Raw genomic sequence first — 17,919 nt, 5'->3', positions numbered from 1 at the left:
CATAAGTTGTTCTCGATTCATTTTATTTTATCCAGGATCTACCGTTCTCTAATATGTGTTCCCCTTCTCGATCCACCACGGTCTTAGATCCACTCGCGTCTTTGATCCACTTCATTTCTCGATCCAGTTTCTCTCTTGGATCGATTCTGCTCTCTGGTCGATCCCTTTCCTCGATCCATGCCTCCCCTCGATCTATCCCATACCTCGCTCCAACACATTCGTCGATCCAAACCATTCTCCAGTGCACTGCCTCCTCGATCCACTCTGCTTCTCGATCCATCCCTTCCCTCGATCCACCTAACTCCTTCATCCATCATACTCCTCGATCTATCCCTTTCCCTGATCCTTCTCTCCCAAATTTCTCCCTATCTTCTATCCAGTATTATTTTTAACGAACCCTTCTCCCCACTTCATTCTACTCCACAGTTCATTTCTTTCCTCACTCCACCTTTCTCCTAGATCCACCTTTCCCCTCTCTCCATTTCTCAAATCGCCACTCCCCTCTCTCCAGTTCTCGATCCGTGCCCACTCCTCGATTCATCCATCCCCACACAAACTTTTTCCCTGACCTTCTCAAAGTCCTTATCTCCTTCACCAGATACTTGCTCTAATTTCCTCACAGCTACTCTCTCCCCTCCCTGACTCCCCCTCCCTCTCATCCCCTCCTTCCCCTGCCCCTCACCTCTCCCTCCCCTGCCCCAAATCCACTCCTTCCCCTGCCCCAAATCCACTATCTCCCCTGCTCCTAATGCACTCCTTCCTCTGCCCCCGATTTACTCCCTCCTCTGCCCCGCAATCCACTCCCTTCCCTGCCCCTTGTCCACTCCCTCCCGTGTCCCTAATCCACTAGCCCTCCTACCCCTTATCCACTCCCTCCCCTACCCCTAATCCACTCCCTCCCCTCCCTGTAATCCACCTTCTCCATTTCTACCACTTTATTTTTATCTTTCTTCTCCCGTTTAACTTCCCTCGTCATCCATATCGTATTCCCTTTAGTCCACTTTAGTATTCCATCTCTCTCTCTCTCTCTCTCTCTCTCTCTCTCTCTCTCTCTCCCTTATACACACTCAATCATTCCTCCTCACCCTCGACCTCCCTGACAGTTCTCAAATTCACCTCCATCACTTTTCTTCCACGCCCACACTAACCCACCCCGCCCTCAACACACCTCTCGCTCCCCTTCATCACCTTCACTCATTTTCATTTTACTTTTCATCATCTCCAGCGTCTATCCCAACACTTCTTTGACATCTGCATTTTTATCATTCATTATCTTGGTTATTTTGATTAGCTTAGAAGGGACATTTTGAGCTGGAGGGATTAGATATAGTCTTCACTTAAAACCCTCAGAAAAAAGAACGAATAAACAAAAATGGCGTCAATGTGGTGTGAGGGATTAATCAGTCTAAGTCTCCATTTTACTCATGTTATATTCCCACCTGTATTTCTCACTCATGCAATTTATTCGTTAAAAAAATCGTGATCCTAATTCAATCGACGTTTTCTGCACCCCTTACTTGCTTCATATACCCCTGTACTTGTATTTCATTCAGTACTTCCATCCTCATGCATTATATATTCTCTCCCATATTCACACCACAGTTCTCAAATCCTACCTCTCTTCATCCCTGCGTCCCCCTCAGTCCTTTGCACAACCACAATAACCACGGTACAGTTTATCCATTAACACCCTCACCCACTCACACCCACACCAACTTTACCCACATCCACACCTATACTTACCCTCTCCTCACCCCCACAATACACCTCCACACCCAGAATTTACCGACTCAACTCTCACCATTCTCTTTCCTCATTCTCGGCCTCATACGGTCTCACCCACACCAGTCCTACCATCACCCACACAGATTTAACTTTTATATTTACTTTCTTCCTCAGCCTCACTTTCACACTCCAGCACTTCACAATCTCCACTCTCATCCACGTCACCCCTCGTCTTCATCCACACACCCACCCCAGCCGTACCTCCACACACGCTTACTTATCTAATTCCTCACCTTTACCATCATCCTCATTCCCACACTTCACTTCACCCTTCATTTCCACCATCACTTGCCTCATCCCTCACCCTCACCTACTCACACCCACACCAGCCTTGCCTCATCCCTCCACACGCTTACTTAACTTTTCTTCACCTTCATTCTGGCACCTCACCCATTATTCCCTCTCCTGCACACCCTCATCTCTCGTCCTAACTCTCACACGGTTTCTCCCACTCACTCCCACACCAGGCTTATCAGCACCACACACTTCTGCTTACCTCTCTCTTGCTTCATCCCCATTCTCGTCCTCACACCTTACTGACTTCTCTCTCACCTACCTTACTAATCGCACATCCACACCAGCTTGTACTTCCCCCCTCACACCTCAAATACACACCTCCATACTTACAACACCCACACCCACACCCACACTCATACCTCACTAACTCAGCTACACTCACGCCCACCCTCACACCTCACACACTCTCCTCCTGCCCACATCTCAACACCAGCCTAAAATTCCCAACACAAAAATCCCGGGCGAGAAACAGCCAAAATAACGCGGCCAGTCACCACCATTCATAGCCCAGGGAAATTATAGGGGGTGGGGGAGAAATGGGGAGGGGAGGGGGAGATAAATGGGGCCCAGAGTGACAAGGGAAATTGGGAATTATGGAGGGAGAGGGGGAGAATGCTCGAGTTGGTTGTGAAAGAGGAAGGTGTCAGGTGTGAGGGAAAGACGGAAGTGGAATATTATGGCTGTGAAGAAAGGATGATGATGTATATTCTGGGGAACTGTATGAGGGATGATGATGATGATGATGATGATGACTAAGACGAGGACAAAGACGATGATGGTGACGTTAATGGCGATGAAGACGTAGGCGACGACCATTGAGAATTACTTTCAGATTATTTACAACGACGATGACCAAGATGACGATGAAATGACGGCAATAACATGATGATGATGATGATGGGGAGGAGGAAGAGGTTAATGTTGATGATGATGATGATGATGATGATGATGATGATGATGATGATATGAACCCAAGCAGAGGGACTGGAGGGGAGTGTAGTGAACCTTTGTTAGTCACGTAGTCAGAATGAGTCCTCTTCTTCCTCTCTTCCCCCTCCCCCACCTACTCCCCCCGTGACTACCTTCCCCCATCCTCTCTCTCCCTCCCTTGAGTTCCTCCCTACCTCCACCATCCTCTCCCTCCCTCCCCTACCTCCCCCATTCTCTCTCTTCCTCTCCTATATCCCCCTAACTCCCTTCTTCCCTCTTCTCTTCCGCCATCTCTCTCTCTCCTTCCCTCCTTTCAGCTCTCCCTCTCCCTTTCTTCTTTCCTCTTCTCCTTTCTAAGTCCTTCTATCCTCTCTTTCTAACTTTTTCCCTCTTTCTCTCTAGCTTCTCTCCCTGCCATCTGTCTCTCTCTCTCTCTCTGAATGTGTGTGTGTGTGTGTGTGTGTGTGTGTGTGTGTGTGTGTGTGTGTGTGTGTGTGTGTGTGTGTGTGTGTGTGTGTGTGTGTGTGTGTGTGTGTGTGTGTGTGTGTGTGTGTGTGTGTGTGTGTGTGTGTGTGTGTGTGTGTGTGTGTGTGTGTGTGTGTGTGTGTGTGTGTGTGTGTGTGTGTGTGTGTGTGTTTCCTTTCATGTCACTCATTATCTCCCTTCCTCCCTATCTCTATCTCGTCTGCTTTTTCCTTTAATCTCCCTTCCTCCCTTTCATTAGCTTCCCTCCTATTGCTTAGCTTTTTAATTCATTCCTTTCTTCTCCCTTGCTCCCTTCCTTCCTGCCTATATTGCCTCGCTCCCTTTCATCAGCTCCCTCGCTCCCTCTCTCCTTTCCCCATCTAACTGTCCTATTTTCTCCCTAATGGCTCTCTTCCCCTCTCCTTTCCTCCCTTCTTTCCTATTTTTGTCCCTCCTGTTTGCTTTCATTAGCCTCTCCCCTCCCTCCTCTCTGCCGTTTCTTCCTTCCCTCCTTTCCTTCTTCTCTCCTCTATTCCTTCTCCTTTCCCCTGTTTTTCTCTTCTCCTGGCTTTCTTTTTCTTCCCTATTCTCCGCTTTTCCTTTCCTTTCCCCCTCTCCTCCCCTCTTTCTCCAATCCCTTCCTTCCTCTCTCCACTCTCCTCTTCTCCTACATTTGCCCTTCCCCCTCACCTTTCCACTTCATCTCCTCTCCCTCCTTCACATCTCCACTCCATTTCCCTCCCATCCAAGCCTCCTCCTTTCCTCTTCTTCGTCTCCTCACTCCTTCTCTACACCTTTCCTATCATCCCCTTTTCCATTCCCTCCCTCCGGCTCTTCGCTTTCTACTCCTCCTTTCACTTCCTCTTATCCTTCCTTCTTCTTCCCCCCTCTTATCCCCTCCCTCCATTCTTCCCTCCCCTCTCCTGCTTTTCTCTTTTCCTCCATTCCTTCTATCGTCTCTCTTCTTTCTTCTCTCTCACTCGCCTCTCACTCCTCTCCCTCTTCTTCCCAGCCCTCCTCTCCCCCGCCCCCTCCTCTCATCCCCACTTCCATCTTAGGAGGGGAAACACGCACAGGCTGTGAAATCTGGCGAGTTGTGACCGCAGAGTTTTATGATTTACCGTCCCTCTAAAGGTGCCGGAGTGCAAGGGGCGACCCGAGATTTAACCAGCCTGTCGAGAATAATATGAACACACAGGAAATTTTGCACGTCGCTGAACTCTGGGATGGTAAATGAGGATCAGAATGTAAGATGGCGAGGAAGTTCTTATGAGATGTGTGGGGTAGAATCGGGAGGGTGAGGTGGGAATGGGAGCGAAATAATTACAATGCTGAGAGAGTTGGGGAAGACGAAGGGAGGGCAGGACGTGTGTGTGTGTGTGTGTGTGTGTGTGTGTGTGTGTGTGTGTGTGTGTGTGTGTGTGTGTGTGTGTGTGTGTGTGTGTGTGTGTGTGTGAGGAGAAAGCTGGGTGAGCAACATGACAGTCCATATCCTTTGTAGACAGCGATGACCAAATCCATCCCTGAACAAGACAGATGGTGCTATTCCGCCACAGAATAGTTACAGCCCTGTTCAACTCTTTAATCACGAAGTCTCTAGCTGCCTACAGGAAGCTTCAATTTGCCATACACGCAGTACTTACCTTTCCACACACCCTTAGCCATCTTCTATTCAGCCCACTGATGCAAGACTTGACTGGTATTATTCAGAGATTTATGTACACAACTAGTCAGCTCTGAAACTGTCCTCTATTTTACCTCTACCAATTACCTCCAGTCTTTGAAACACAATGTCTTCTAGAAACTCGAAGTGAATTAATCTTAAGATGGGGTAACTGCCCAACTCCTTGAGACGGATAAAGGTTGCTGGTTTCAGTTCTTCGTTTCTCCTTTTCTGTATTGAAAAAAAAAAAAACACTAGAGATTCCATCCTATTCCCCAAACCAGCCACAATATCCGTAACCTCAGCAAGAAATGGTTCGGTGTTGTCAAATGATGAATGGACTCCCAGTGACTGAGGGAAATTTGCTTTTGGAAAGATTCATCATACAGCTGCCCCAACAATTCCTGCCTATTCAGCTGTAAATCCATCCTTTCCTGTCACGAGTTGACCATCCATTGACAGGAACGGTAAGCCATGAATGTAGATTCAGCGTAGTATTATTTTTTATTGATTTTTTTTTAGGAGGTAATAAGATCGAAGTATAAAACATGAACCAGCAAAAAATGTTCTACCTCTGTGATTTCCCTGACGTTCCTCGCTCCGGTTTGTCTGGAGAAAGTTTTTGGTCTCTGACTCAGAAACCTTCACTGCTCTAGCACCTTGCCCAGCACTGCAGCATGAACTCCTCTCCGTAATGTCTGGAGATACATCAAGCACAAAATTCCCTCCCTACCTCCCTGACCTTGGCCTAGCTCCAAAACATTTCGCGATCGCTGCAAGACGTTTACATCGAGAGGTGTCCCACAGTTCAATAGGATCCCCAATACCACCAAGCACTTGAAACCGATTAGACTGCCACTCCTTACTCACAAGCACACTCCTCTTCCTTGAGTTCGATGGGATAAAATCTCTCTCTCGGAAACACGGTAAGGATTTTTGTGCTTCTGAGGCGCGGCATAACGTTATCGGCAACAAAATCGGCGACCATTATGAAAGAGCTTTTCTATTCTGGAGACCCAGCGGTTCTGAACGGGTAGCAAGGAAACGTGTGTGCATTTGTGCAAGGAAAACGGGGGTGTTGGTGATGGTGTTGAAATGGTTAAGGGGAAGTGAAGATGGAGATAAGGAAAGAAAGAAAAGGGTTGGAAAAGGCAAAATGGTGTGTAGAGAGAAAGAAGTGTGCACAATGGTTCGGTGGACAGTGAAAAGGAAACTCGGAGAGAGTAATTTGTGGTGAATGAGTGGCTGAAGAGGCAAAATAGAGTGAAATGAAAAGGGTGCGAGGCAGTGAAGATGAGATGGGAAAGAGTGCATGAGAAGGTAAGATGGAGCGTACAAGTGTGGAAGAAATTGAGAGGAAGGACTTACAGGGAGGTAATGAAGGGCATAAGGAAAAGTGAGTGCAAATGGTGCGGGATGAATGTGGGAAGAAGCAAAAAGAAGTGTAAAGAGAATGGTTGCAAGTAAAGAGAGTGTGTGAGAGGAGGCAAGATGGAGTGTGCGGAATTGCTAAATGGAAGGTGAGGAAGGGAGTAAGGTGAGAGTGGAGAGAGTGGGCAAGGAGTGTATAGAGGGGCATGGAGAAAGGTGTGTAGATTGAGCAAATGGGAGAAGAATGGAAATAAAGAGGAGAGGAAGTAAAGCAAAAAGTGAGTGAGGAGACGAGATGGAGTGCAAGATGACAGGTGCGTAGAATGGCCAAGTAGAAGGTGGAAAAATATAATAAATCGAGGTGTTAACGGTGGGGAAGCAGAGCGTGAAAAGGAAGATTAAGCGTATATAAGAGAAATGTGATCGGAATGACATTAGCAAGAGAGGGTGGAAACGAGGAGAGAGTATAAAGGATGGGAAAAATGTGAGAAGAGAAAAATTGGAGTGTAAGGAGAAAAATGTATGGTTAGGCTAAATGGAAAGGGAAGGAAATATAGTATTGAAAGTGTGCGAAAAAGCAAAATGCAGTGTATGAATGAAAGAGAACACGTGGATGGAAGAGAGAATGTCCGGATACAGAGCGAAGGAGGCGTTCAGAAGTGGAATTGCGAGGGTGAGACAGATATGAGTGGAGAAGAGTGTGAAAGTGGAGCACAACTGAACACCGACGCTTTCAATACCACGATTTCTTTTTCATTTTGTTTGTGCTACCACCGGACGATATTATGCAGTTCGGGAGAATCCTCTGGTAGTGAAGGGGTGAAAGATGACATGGAGTAAATATAAGAGATCACAGTTTCCGGCTTCAAGTAAGAGCTGGTACGATTTATGCATTCCAAGTTCTCACTATATAATCATTATTTTTCATCTCCCTCCCTTCCTACCTCCATCATCCTCTCTCTCCCTCCCTGTCACCTTCACCATCATTTCTCTCCCTCCTTTCCTACCTTCCCACTCTTTTCTCTCCTTTCCTTCCTACCTTCCCACTCTTTTCTCTCCCTCCCTTCCTACCTTCCCTCTTGTTTCTCCCCTTCCTTTTCTACCTTCCCACTCGTCTCTCTCCCTCCCTTTCTACTTTCCCACTCCTTTCTTTCCCTACCTCAAAGAAAGAAACTCCGCTTAGAGCTTAGTCACAGTTGCCTCCCCAGAACAAGACAAACAACACAGGTAAAAATCAAGATCCGCTCATTTCGAGATGCCTGGACACATTCCTTTGACAGACTGGCTGCAGTAACCCCAGAGTGCGAAAAATAAAACGAAGACCCATGTATTTTACAACTGTTTTGGGGAGATGGAGGTAAGAGGTATGATTGTGTGTAGGGGAGGGGAAGAGGGGTGTGGGTAGAGGGATGGTTGTGTGTGGGGGAAGGGAATAAGGGTGTTGGGAGAGGGATGGTTGTGTGTGGGGGAAGGGAATAGGGGTGTGAGGGAGAGGGATGGCTGTGTGTGGGGGAAGGGAATAGGAGTGTGAGGAGAGGGAGAAAGACACTCACCTCTGCTGGATCCTTAATAGCGTATCCTGGGCGTCCTGCAGCTGTGCGATCTGTCTCTCAAGGTCGGCCGCCTCCTTCTTGAGCGCGTCGTAGCGATTCCTGGAGGAGACGGCCGCTAGTCTGTCCATGATGAGCTCGTTCTTGAGAGGCGGCGGTGCGGATTCCTGAAGGGGACACGGAAGGAGTTAGGTGAAAGTGGTGTGTGTGTGTGTGTGTGTGTGTGTGTGTGTGTGTGTGTGTGTGTGTGTGTGTGTGTGTGTGTGTGTGTGTGTGTGTGTGTGTGTGTGTGTGTGTGTGTGTGTGTGTGTGTGTGTGTGTGTGTGTGTGTGTGTGTGTGTAATGGAATGGTACGGGTTGGTGTGTGGAACGAATAATGTGAGGAGATGTGTGGGATGGTGTGCATGTGTGTGTAGTGTGAGCTGACATTTTTAAGGGAGAAGATAGGAGGTCTGTGGGAAGACTGGTAGTATTAAGCGGAGTGGTGTGTGTGTGTGTGTGTGTGTGTGTGTGTGTGTGTGTGTGTGTGTGTGTGTGTGTGTGTGTGTGAAGATGAAATCGTGTTGTAAGGCATCATCATCATCATCATCATCATCATCATCATCATCATCATCACCGTAAAAAAATGGAAGTCTACTCGTAAATATAAGCGTGAAATCAAGAAAATTCAACGATATTAATTCGCGAGTCAAATCGAGCAAAATAATTCACTCTTAACAGTTCCTCTTCCTCCTCTTCCTTTCGCAATCACAATAATTTCCCTTGCGAGAGTGATGGTAACGCGGGGACAAAAGGCCATTACCCTCACAGCGACACCTACGGGGGCCTCACGCAATTTACGCGCCTCGTTCCTCTCGGGGAAACACGGCCGAGCGGACAAGTTCTCGGGAGTTTACAAGCAATTTGGCTCGGTGGTGCGGCGGCGGCGGTGGAGTCGGCCCCTCGCACGGCCCTCCTGTCCTGTCTGTCTTTCGTTGGCCGGATTTTTCATTTTGGAGTTACCGTTTTCGAGTGGATCGGTAGGTTTAGTGCTCTAGCTCATTTTGGGTACTGATCTGGTTATAATGGCCAATTTGAGGTATCTTTTGTGTGGACTGGTACGTTTTAGTCTTCTTCCTTGTTTTAGTTACGATTATACTCACCTTTGTCATCAGTGACGTCGAAGGAGTTTGAATGTGTGTTTCTATGTAAACAAAAGATCTCATGAATGCCTGACTCATTCTGGATCAAACATGGATGTACTGTGTGTGTGGGTCTGGGAATGGGTGATTCAGTGTTGGTGCACCTCGTTATAGGGGCAACGTCACGGAACAAGGTCAGAGTTCATGGTGTCACGCTAGTCTCAAGAATGCCTGACCTGATCTGATTCAAACTTGCCACATAAGTCGCGTATGGGGTTGGGAAGGGTGATTCGATTTTGAGGATCAATGAAAAGTCAAGGTCATGGGTCAAGATCAAAGTTCAGTGAGGCGTTGTTGTACTGAATCGTTTTGATCTAATTTATTCTTGTAGTTGAATATGTATGTAGTGAAGAGGCTAATGAAGGCTGTATGTAAACTTCCAGCTCGAAAGGCTCCTCGCAGCTGAATGTTGTTGTCAGGAAATTGTAAATAATACTAATAAAATAAACAAGCTCGCCCTCCTACTGGACAGATTGGAGGAAGGAAGCTAGTGCCCCAGAATGAGCCGCTGACAGGATATACGTGAAAAAAATGAAGAATGGGAAGGTATCAGGTATTCATGAGGTATATGCTGACATGATGAAATATAGAGAAAGCATTGATATGTTTATGGGGAAATTTGCTAGCTGCATTAGCTTGGAAGAGTTAAGCTGCACCAGTGGAGTGTAAGAAAAATGATACTGATGATACTGATGATGTCTTTGTATATAAGTATACAGAGGAGTTAGTTGCTGCAGCCTTCATTAAATCGTTCTCTGCAGGACGTCTCCCTCTAAACTGACTGAAAAAAAAAAATTGTGGAGCAAAAAAGGAAACTATAAAATCACGTCACCGTCCTAATAGGGTTATCTCCACTTGAAATGGAATTGAGACAACGGTAAGGATATTAATGTCTCCTCATCCCCTCCCTACCTCGGCTCCTCATCTGATTTTGCAGTCGCTTTGCCCTGATTTCATCCTGCATTCAGTTCCCCCTTCATCATCTCTCACGGTCACATCCTCCTTATCTCGTATGTCTGTTCTTTTCATCATACACAACAATCCTGTTCGTCCATAAGTTAAATGTCTACTACTATAATGTCAGTTTTCTCATCTAAGTTTTCCTACTTTGCTGGTATGTTTTTTAATCATTCTTATTAACACCACACCGTTTTAGTCAGCGTAGATCGTTTTTCGAAGAGGAGAGTTAGATACAGCCTTCATTAATTACATCACTACCAGGATGTCCTCCTAAAAAAAGGCAGTAATCTGTTCTCATTAACTGGACGTAAAATTGCCATCTCCCCATCTTGAATACCGAGGTGCTACAAGAGATTAACAATAGAATAAAGTGCTAGTCAGGAAGACAGTCTCTGGAAAGACTGTACAGCCGTAGTATTATTTTCTTCTGCCACTAAGCTCCAGAAAATAAACTGCAAAAGGACGAAAATCTCCGCCAAATTCACGTGAGAAAAATACAGAAGTAAAAAATAGTATATAAAATGCCTTCCTTGGGTTGATAAGTTTGTCAGCAATAATATTTACTGTACCACCGCGCCAGCCTCATAAATATAAAAATGGTATCCTAGAACTGAAGGGATTTATGATTTTGGTTTGTAAAGACAAGACACTTAGTTAACAATAATATTCAGCGGACAATCACAAACAAAAGTTCAAAGATAGTTCCAGGTCGGCTGTGGTGATGTACGGAGTTACATGAAAAATGGATATGGTATAGATAGTAAGAGGAAGTAAAAGGAAAAGCATTAGGAAGGATTATCTCTGACGATCGATGAGGAATGATTACCGTGCGTGAAATAATACTTGCACGGGACTATAGGCTAACTTTCGCTCGTGTTAGAAGCCTACGAAGAGGAGAGCATTTTGCCACATAAAACCCATGAGCATAATTATGTTTGACTGATTTGCCCATCTGATTCCGATGACCTCAGTTCACCTAATAGTCTGTTTGATTCCCCTTGTCCTTATTTATTTAGCAGCTGGGAACCCGAAGCGTGTTACCTGGATTAACCTGCAATCTAAACGTATCTAAAAGTGTGCTTCTGAATGGACTTAATATCCACTGACGTTTTTGGCCTGGAAAAATCACCGAGATGTTAACCAGTCTCCCTCCTTTGGTATGAATAACAGGTTCAAATGGTGATGATGATGATGATGATGATGATGATGATGATGTATTTCTGGGTCAACGTATTATCCGTGTGTGTGCTTCTTCCTGATCTATTTTTGTGAGAGGCTCCCTTCCCTTTCCCTCCGCCCCGGGGGAGTCATGAAGTATAAATAACTGGTATAACATCGACCACGGCAAGACTGATGCGTCCCAGGGCAGCATTTGGGGTTAGAGGGATCTATAGTCGGTTTGTTTTTACCTGACAAGGATCGCTAGCCCGCTTCATCTCAGTCAATGGGTAAAAGTAGTCAGACTGAAGGAAATATCTGTCTGGAAACCAAGAAGATTCATTCCTGCTTAATAACTGAGGTTCATTGGAGTTCAAGCAACCACGACTTAGTATTCAAATTGTGAGAGTACCCCAATTCCGTCAGATGAAAACAAAAGGCTACAGGAGGTATTTTCAGTGGCATAGTGGTCTAAGGAACCAATCGGGGTGAAAGTCAGATGTGCACAAGTGTTTATCTCCAAGAGGAACTCGATGTTTTCCGATGATATAACCGATGATATAAGGCCACTCCTTCAGGCCGAGGACATCACAGGTAGTGTTTTTAATTCGTGTTTTCTCTTAACCATCTTGTTTTGCTTAGGACAGACTTCCACAGCTGGAGGGGTTAAACATAGTCTTCATTAACCCCTTGATTATCAGGAGGCTTTCCAAACTAAATACAATTTTCTGGGAGCAGCAACAACAGTCTGCAAAATGAAGTCATCGAGGTGAAAGAGTTAAATGTCCTGGACTAGCCACAGACCGCTACACCCGCCAAGTGTGTTTTGCGCACGCACACACACACACACACACACACACACACACACACACACACACGCACGCACGCACACGCACGCACGCACGCACGCACGCACGCACGCACGCGCGCGCGCGCGCAAAATGACACCACTGCGATCTACTCACTTTGCTCTCCCATACGATGGTTCTCTTTCCACCGCCAGGCATCCATCACAACATTTTCTTCCTCTCTCTCTCTTTTTTCCTCCCACTTCCCTCTTTCTGTGCTTTTCTCCTTCCATTTAGAAATCTTTCTAAGATTATCCCTTCCCCACTACCTTTTTCATAGCCCTTCCCCTTCTTTCTATAATCTTCCGCTCGTTACCAGCTATTTACTTTCCCCTTCCTCCTCATTCTGTGAACTTCTTTTCCTTCCCACGACTTTTTCCTCCATCCTTCCCTCTTCTCTATCATTTTCCCCACGCCTAACCATACATCCCTTCCTTCCCCCCATCCCTCACCTCTTTCTTTCCACGCCCAGGCACCAAATCCCACACTCCATCTATTCTGTTCCAAAGCTGACACATCCCTACGTCGTCAATCAGCGCCATCTACCCTAAGCCCGACCAGCCTACTGTAGTCTCAGCTCGTGCTCAGACAAATCTCCTGTCTGCACGGTCAGCGATACTAGTTCCTCTAATACTATCCCGTGTCTACTCCGCTCCCAGTTTTTCAATAGGAAGTATGATGGTGGCAGTGATGGTGATGATGTGACGACGATGACGACGATGATGATGATGATGATGATGATCAAATTCATACTAGTTAGAAACACGAAAAAAAGAGAGCAAACTAATGAAAATCATATATGAAGACCACATGTAAATGCCGAATGGTAGGTAGAGGATCAAAATATAGAAAAAGATATATATGGATGAGTCGATACTCTCTCACAGATGAAAGGAAAGGCAAGTGATGAAGGAGAGGCGGGAGGAGACAGCTCTGCCCCACTCCACCTCGCCACACCGGAATGTAAGGGGACCAAAGAAATGCAAGAGGTCCCCCGCACTTTCCAATATCGGTATGTGACGCAAACGGAGAAACTTCAAAAACCACGAAAAATATAGATTTATTTTTTCTTTTTGTGTTATTTTTTATGTATCCGAATCTGTGTGTAGATTAGATTTTCCATTCCCTGAAGTTCAGCAGACCTAAACGCATCCGAACGACACACACCTTAACATATCGCCATTTAAGCGGTAATTCACGTTATGTGTACTGACTACATACTGGACAGACAGGGCTACCTTAGTCAAAACTGGTGTGATGATTTGACAGGGGGTGTTTCAACGCATGTCTGGGGCTCGCGTGGAGGATCAGTCAGTATTATTTTACCGAAAATCAGATCCCATACTGCTTCCAGACTCAACTTGGGACGGATCTCGGGTTTTATCGCTCAGCAATTCTACCATTTGATCATCTACCCACCCTCAAAAAGAGAGAGAGAGAGAGAGAGAGAGAGAGAGAGAGAGAGATTCACCAGCATTTTCTGAAGTCTAAAGGACAAACTAAAATTGTATTAAACATATTTCACGTAAGAAAAAAAGTCTCATTCGAACGCGGCACATATCGGTTGAAATGACCATTCTGAATCAAAATCAGTCAACTTCATGTACCGAGGAAAAAAAAAAATCTAGACAGTCTGTATATACCTCTCTGTGTTCCGGCTTCTTTCCTCCTTTTTCTTTAGCAGATCTGTATCAAAACTTCTCTCACCTCTCTATGTAGCTCTGAATGCCAGTCTCCTCCTTCATTTAGTCTTCCCTTGCAGCTCAGAACACCAGTATACTGTATATATTCATTTTTGCTTTGAAACTCTTTATTCAAGCTTTACACTCCCTTTCTTTTAGGAGTTTTCGTTTCAACTTTGCTTCTCCAAATTAGTTCGTAACACTTACTTCCGGGTTGGCTTTTGCATGTTCTTTTGCAACCTTTTTTTCCCTGCAAGCATTTTCTACCGTTATTCACTTCAGCACCAAATTTTAGTCTCTCTTTTCCATTCCCCTTTCAAGCTTTTTATTCCAACCTTCCTTTGTCACACTTTACCCAGTTTCTGTTTTCCTCTTTCTTTTTCCCTCAATTTCATCTTTCGTTTCCAGCTCCCTCTGCAGATTTTTATCCCTAATTCTCTCTTTCGTTTTCCTTTGCCACACTTGTCTGATAACCTCTGGGTCCCCTGGCATGCTGGGAAACTGTATAATTCCTACACCATTCCCAGGAAGAGATGCCGGAAATGCTGAATGGTTTATATTACCAGATCTGCGAGTGTGGCGGACAGGTAGAAAACGGGGGTGGTTGGGACGGACATTTTACGTGTGCATCAGTGCTTATATAGGCTCGAATTCTCTTGCACATCTTGCGATAAGTCATATGCATACCAATTACGTACCTGGCCGTGCACATTTCTCAGCTTTGCACGCTCACACACGCACACACATTCGTGCGCTGTCCACACATGCACACTCGCGCGCAAACACACACACACACACACACACACACACACACACACACACACACACACACACAAACATCAGTGCTTATTCTGACATGAACACATCTGCACCTAAGTTCGATTTGGACTTCTGGCCATCATCGTAACACACATCTCTACGAAAAGGAGAAACAATATTAACCACATATTCTCCCCCTTGCGAATAGGACTGCCAGATTAAGTAAGAACGAATGACTTGAAACGCGCTTTTTACATAGATTATTTGGGTCTAAGATTTGTGTTGCAAGCAGCTTCGTACCTCCTAAGGCACCAGAGGGGGTGATATTGCACATTCGATTTCCTATTGCATCTGCATCATGCTCCCAGGCAGGTCAAAGAATCACGCTCTTGATGATGATGGTGATTGTGGTGATGACAGGTGTGGTGACAGTGATGGTTATGGTTAAGCTGATGGTGATGACATAATAATGCTAACAGCGACGACAAGACGATGACGGTGGCGGACATGATAACGATTTCTTTTTAGAACAAAGTGTTGGAACAAAACAACCTTTGCTTCACTTCCCCTGGACTGGTCTGACTGATGCAAGAGGGTAAAGTTTGTGTGTGTGTGTGTGTGTGTGTGTGTGTGTGTGTGTGTGTGTGTGTGTGTGTGTGTGTGTGTGTGTGTGTGTGTGTGTGTGTGTGTGTGTGTGTGTGTGTGTGTGTGTGTGTGTGTGTGTGTGTGTGTGTGTGTGTGTGTGTGTGTGTGTGTGTGTGTGTGTGTGTGTGTGTGTGTGTGTGTGTGTGTGTCTAACTTGTGAAGGAAGTGAAAAATGTCGCTAAACTTTCCCTCAAAAAGTGTTACAGTGTTGCCAGCCATTCTCCAGATCCCCGGAAAATCGGCAAGAGTTACAGTGGAGGGTGAAGGACAACCCATAAAACTTGGAAAAACACTAAAGGGGCTAGACAGACACCAATACCTCTATATTTCAAGAACTAGTTAAGAAAATCGCCAAGTCGGTAGCCATAGTGAGTGTTGGTGGGGGGGGGGGGCCTCTCAGTGGGACAAGAGGGGATGGAGTGGGGGTGAGGGTAGGTTAGGAGGAGAGGGGGTGGGAGGGAAGGTGGGGAAGGGAGGTGAGGATGGGAGGTAAGGATGGGGGATGGGGTGGGAGGCAAGGAAGGGGTTTGGGGGTGGGAGGTAAGGAAGAAGAGTGGGTGTGGGGGAGGTGGGGAAGAGGTGGAGGTAGGGATAGGGGGAAGGGAAGGTGTTTCATTCTTTACTGGTCCCGGCGGTGGAGTGGTTGAGAGGAATTGCGGTGACTGAGATCTCGTAAAACAGCTTGGAGAAAGGGGTGGATGGGGATAGGGGAGGAAAGAAGGGGGGGAGGCTGTGGAAAGAGAGGGTGAAGGTGGAGGGAGTTAGAGAGGGAGGGGAGTGGAGAGGAAGAGAGTCGATTCGAAAGGGGAAAAGAGAAGGAATGGCAACGTAGGAAAGGGGAAAGAGAGGGAAGTGGCTATTAGAGAGGGCGGGGAAAGAAGGGAAAGGGTGCTGGGAGTAGGGATGGAAGGGGAAGGAGGACTTAAGATGGGGGAGGTGGGGGGGAGGAGGGAGGGGGCACTGGGAAGAGGAGAGGTGGGGTATGGCAGGAGGGAGCACTGGGGAGAAGAGAGGTGGAAGAGAGGGGGTAAGTGGGAGAGGGGAGGAAAAGGGGAGGAGACAGGATAGATGTGTGAGAGGAAAATGAAACGAGAGACAGAGAGAGAGAGAGAGAGAGAGAGAGCAGTGAGGGAAAGAATGAGACTGGAAAGAGGGGGAGTGAAGGAAGGGGGCATTTAGGAGAGGGGAGGAAAGGAGGGAGAGGACGAAGGGGAGGGGGAACACTGGAGAGATACAAGGCTAGAAGAGGGGAGAATATGAGGAGGGGAGAAGAAAAGAACTGGGGAAAAGAGGGAAATAAGACAGAGGGTAGCAAGAGGCAGTGGGGTTGAAGGGGGAAGGAGCACTTAAGAGAGGAAAAGAAGGAGAAGCAATGAGGAAAGAGAAGGTTCGATAGAGAGGAGGTGGAGGAGAGGGCGTGGAGAGGGAGGGGGAAATGGAAAGAGAGCGGGGGGGGAGGGGAAAGCGAAATAGGGCTTGGGAAATGACAAGAGAGTAGTGGTAACAGGAAGGGAGAGCGGGTGGACGGCGAGGAGGCAATTGAGTGAGGGAGGACAAAGGGGTGGAAAGTGGATGGAGGGGCCCAGAGGCAAATGAAGGAGGGAGGAGGAATGGGTAAAGGAAGAATGAGCAGAGGGGGAACGAGGAAGGAGGAAGAGGAAGGGACAAAGAGTAGGAATAGATGGAAAGAGTAATAAAGTAGGAAAAACAGTAGGAAGGGAGCTCTGACAGGGAAATATTGAAAGTGAAGTGAAGGAGTAAAGGGAGGTACGAGACGAATATGAGTAATGGGAGGAGGGAAGAGGAAAGAGTAGGAGTCGAAGGGGGGAGGAAAGAGTAGGAGGGGGAGGGAAAAAGTTGGAGAAATTGGAGGAGGGGGGAATAGTAGGAGGAAGGGGAGGGGGACGTCTCTCCTTGCCGCCCCCCATCCCCCTTAGCGCGACCTGCTGCCGTGATCGTAAAGCCAACAGTAAATCGGGGATGGTTACGTTTTACTCGTTCCCACGCTAATATTTCCTCCCTCCATTGCCTCTCTCTCTCTCTCTCTCTCTCTCTCTCTCTCTCTCTCTCTCTCTTACCTGTGTCTGTCTTCTGTCTTTGTCTGTAGCAGCCTGTCTGCGCGTCTGTTTGTCTTTTTGTCTGTCTCTCTCTTCTAGTCTGTCTGTCTGTCTATCTGTGTGTCTATGTGATTGTCTTTTATCTGTCTGTCTATCTTCTGTCCATCTGTCTGTCTGTCTGCCTGTCTCTCTCCCCAGCGCCCTCTCACACATTTGTTGCATCTGTGCTGAGGGGGAGACGTAGTGCTTTTCCTCGTTTTTTTTCTCCTATTCTCTTTTTCCTTCATCCTCCCAATATATTTTTTCGTCCTATTTTTTCACCCCCTTTACCGTCTCGTCTAAAATCCTTTCTTTTCTTCTCTTATTCTCTTTCCTTCTTCATCTTATTAATTTATTTCCACTCTAGACTGTTCTGTTTATCTCTTATGCGTTTCCTCCTCCCCCTCTCTTTTTCATCTTCTTTTCCTTCCTGTTTTCTTCTCTTGCTATCTTACTTCCTTCTTCCATTCTTTAAATACGTTTTCTCTCCAAGCTGTCTGTGTTTATTCGCCATCTTTTTTTTCCCTTC

At 46.4% G+C, this 17,919-nt stretch overlaps 1 protein-coding gene across 1 annotated transcript in view; it reads right to left on the bottom strand.

The window, feature by feature from the left end:
* The window catches only part of Stacl (SH3 and cysteine-rich domain-containing protein), an 852,472-nt gene that overhangs the window by 242,666 nt on the left and 591,887 nt on the right, over positions 1 to 17,919 (bottom strand). The window contains exon 7 of the mRNA XM_080273553.1: positions 8,065 to 8,228. Within this exon, the coding sequence (XP_080129679.1) occupies positions 8,065 to 8,228 (164 nt within the window). The remainder of the gene's footprint in view (positions 1 to 8,064; positions 8,229 to 17,919) is intronic.

This window comes from Coenobita brevimanus, chromosome 55, assembly GCF_032717465.1.
Source record: "Coenobita brevimanus isolate Jiangsu-jjx chromosome 55, ASM3271746v2, whole genome shotgun sequence".
Lineage (NCBI taxonomy): Eukaryota > Metazoa > Arthropoda > Malacostraca > Decapoda > Coenobitidae > Coenobita > Coenobita brevimanus.
Note: the sequence above shows the minus strand (reverse complement) of the source record. Positions and strands in the feature narration are given on the sequence as shown.